The 2756-nt window shown below is 68.2% G+C and overlaps 1 protein-coding gene across 1 annotated transcript in view; it reads left to right on the top strand.

Annotated features, from left to right (window-relative positions):
- Window positions 1–293: 293 nt before the first annotated feature.
- Window positions 294–2756, top strand: part of MNEG_7625 (hypothetical protein) — a gene marked incomplete at both ends in the record, with an annotated part of 4503 nt that continues 2040 nt past the window's right edge. The window contains 4 exons of the mRNA XM_014043905.1: window positions 294–320; window positions 406–551; window positions 1559–1810; window positions 1946–2500. Of these exons, the coding sequence (XP_013899359.1) occupies window positions 294–320; window positions 406–551; window positions 1559–1810; window positions 1946–2500 (980 nt within the window). The remainder of the gene's footprint in view (window positions 321–405; window positions 552–1558; window positions 1811–1945; window positions 2501–2756) is intronic.

Below are 2756 nucleotides of genomic sequence, written 5' to 3'. Positions count from 1 at the left end.
CCACCCCACCCCACCCTACGTCGCGCAGGTGTCGTGGCAGCGGCTGCGCGACAGTGTGCGCATCCCCCTGTACGGCTGCGACTGCTACGCATACGGCCTGCTGGCTGCGGGGCACTGTGACCTGGTGGTGGAGGCCGACCTCAAGCCCTACGACTACATGGCACTGGTGCCCATCATACAGGTGTGGGGGGGGGGGTGGACCACCTGAACTCCTTGCCGGGCTGAGACGCGTGTCGAGCCCCAGTGATCAGCAGGCAAGGGATCGGTTCAACAGCGAGAGGGTGTTAGACGGGATGAGGGGCTTGGTCTATGCGCAGAAGGTGCGCAATCTACACATGCCGCCGTCGCTGTCGCCGTCGCTCTCGCGGGCTGAGCCGGTTGCACGCCGCGCTCCCGCACGCGCAGGGCGCGGGCGGCGTGATTACGGACTGGGCGGGGCGGCCGCTGATGTGGCACCCGCAGAGCGCGGACGCCCAGGTATCCCCGGGGGAGGTGCTGGCAGCGGGCGACGCGCGGGTGCACGCGCAGGCCATGAGCATCCTGGACTGGCGGTGACTGCGCGGACGTGAACAGCTTGGCTGCCGACGTTATTTCTGGTGAATGTGCCTGTACGTATAAGGCGGCTTTATGTGTGAATGCTAAGCTCTGTGAATTGAACATACAGAACCGTGTTTTGATATGGTTCTGGCAGTTACTGTACTTGAAGAACACGGGCACGTCTGGTCCCTCGGCTCCAAGTGTGTGAAGCACACACACGAGCGACTCTTGTCCCCAGGTGGGGGGCCTGCAGGGCTGGGGCTGTTTCTGCCTCCAGAACGCAGCGGCCAGAGCACCACAGGGAAATAGTAGGCGTTGTCACGCTCAGGAATGCAGCCTTGCAAATGCCTGCGCCCGACAACAGCACCCAACCACCATTGCGTTGGCACCCGCAATTTTGCTGGGTGACCCCTTGCCCGCTGCAGCGTCGCAGCCATCATGCATGCCAGCCTGCCAGAGTAGCGCTTGATCACGAACAGCTTTTCAAGGACCTCTGCTCGCAGAGCGGGCTTGTGTATGCACGCCGGCAACAGAGATAAGTCGATTTTCTAAGGCCACTCGAAACCACAGCAGCGCCGGCTTCCCTGCGAACCTTAAGCTTTCCAAAAGCATGCCTGGCCTCATGACCGGTCGCCAGGCCGGGAGGCTCGGCACCAAGGTAGCCCAGCAGAGATCGCGTGCGTCCTCCGGCCCCAAGCGCACAAACAAGGTGCGCGCACGTTGTTCGCCATCGCTTAGTTTCTAGGATGACGGACGGCTTCCTGCCTCACCTGGTGATGCTGGCCAACGCGGACCCTTGCTGACGAGCGCCTACCCGCGCACACTCATGGGACCACGCTCGCGACGCACAGGGGGCCCTCTGCCAGGCTGCATACAGTGGCCACTCCGGCTGGCCTCCCTCTGAGCACTCACCGGCGGGTAGTAGCAGTGGCAACCGCACTGTCGCCAACGCCGCCGCACCTGCAGCAGCAGCTGCACAGGTGGCATTGCCCGTGCCGACCCTGGACGACGCCACGGCCAGGCTGCTGGAGGGAGTCGTCGGCCTGGCAGCGGCGCGCACAGAGCCGCAACAGCAGCCGCCCACGCCCGCCCCTCGGCAGCGCCTTGCAGGCGGCGACGCCGCAGTCGTCGCCGCCGCTGCCGCCACAGCCCACCCCGCCCCCACCCTACTGGAGCCCGACGCGGGCGATTTCGGCAGCTTTGTGGCGCAGGTCGAGCGCTGGGTTGCGGCCGGGAAGCAGCCCAATGAGTCTACGTGGCAGCGGCTCGAGCGGTGAGTGGCCAGGCATCCGGCCAGAGGTCCCGACCCAGCCAGACACCCATCCTCACTGCACACCCCAGTACTGCATGCTGACATGCGCTTGTTGGCCCACACACACCCCCCCCTCACCCGCCCCACCTTTTGCAGGGACTCCCACCCGCTGCTGCGTGGCGCCGCGCCCCAGTCGGTGGCCGCCCTGATCACCTCAATGTGCGCCGCCAACCGCCGCCCGTCAGCCGGCTGGCTCGCGGCGGCGCAGCACGAGCTCGCCGCCGCCTCGGAGCGCGGCGACGCGGCGCCGCACTCTGTCGCCGCGTGGGCCGCCGTGCTGTCGGCGCTGGCCAAGTGCGGCGCCGTCGAGCGCCGCTGCTCCAAGGCCGCGCTCGCAGACACCGCGCAGCAGCTGCAGTCGGCGCCGGCGCCCGCGGTCGCGCAGATGCTGTGGGCAGTCGCCAAGGCGCGCGCCACGCCGTCGCCGTCGTGGCTGCGGGGCCTGCGCGCCGCGCTGGAGCGCGGCGCCCCGGACCTGAGTGCGCCGCAGCTGGCGGGCTGCCTGCGGTCGCTGGCGTTCCTGGCTGACCGCGTGGACGAGGGCGAGCTGCGCGGCACCGCGGCGCGCCTCGCGGAGCAGCTGGCGCTGCGGCCGGGGGGCGGCGGGGCGGGGCCAGGGGAGCTGTCGCAGGCGCTGTGGGCGCTGGCGAGGTGTGTTTGTGTGGGGGGGGTATGGGGAGAGTCGTTCAGGAGGGTGCTCTCCCCGGGATTCAAGGGCTTGGCCGGAGTGGGGCTATGTATGGTGCTGAGCCAAGCTTGAGCGCACCTGCCAGGCAATGCTGCGCGGTGGCCGCGCATCAGGGCTGCAGCCTTGCCTGAGCTGATAACTGGGCAGTCGTTGCCCGCCCTTTACGGAAGTTGGGGCCACTCTGATCCAGGCCCATCTCTGCCCGCCCTCCCCCCCCCC

Source organism: Monoraphidium neglectum, assembly GCF_000611645.1.
Source record: "Monoraphidium neglectum strain SAG 48.87 unplaced genomic scaffold scaffold01366, whole genome shotgun sequence".
Classification (NCBI taxonomy): Eukaryota; Viridiplantae; Chlorophyta; class Chlorophyceae; order Sphaeropleales; family Selenastraceae; genus Monoraphidium; species Monoraphidium neglectum.
Note: the sequence above shows the minus strand (reverse complement) of the source record. Positions and strands in the feature narration are given on the sequence as shown.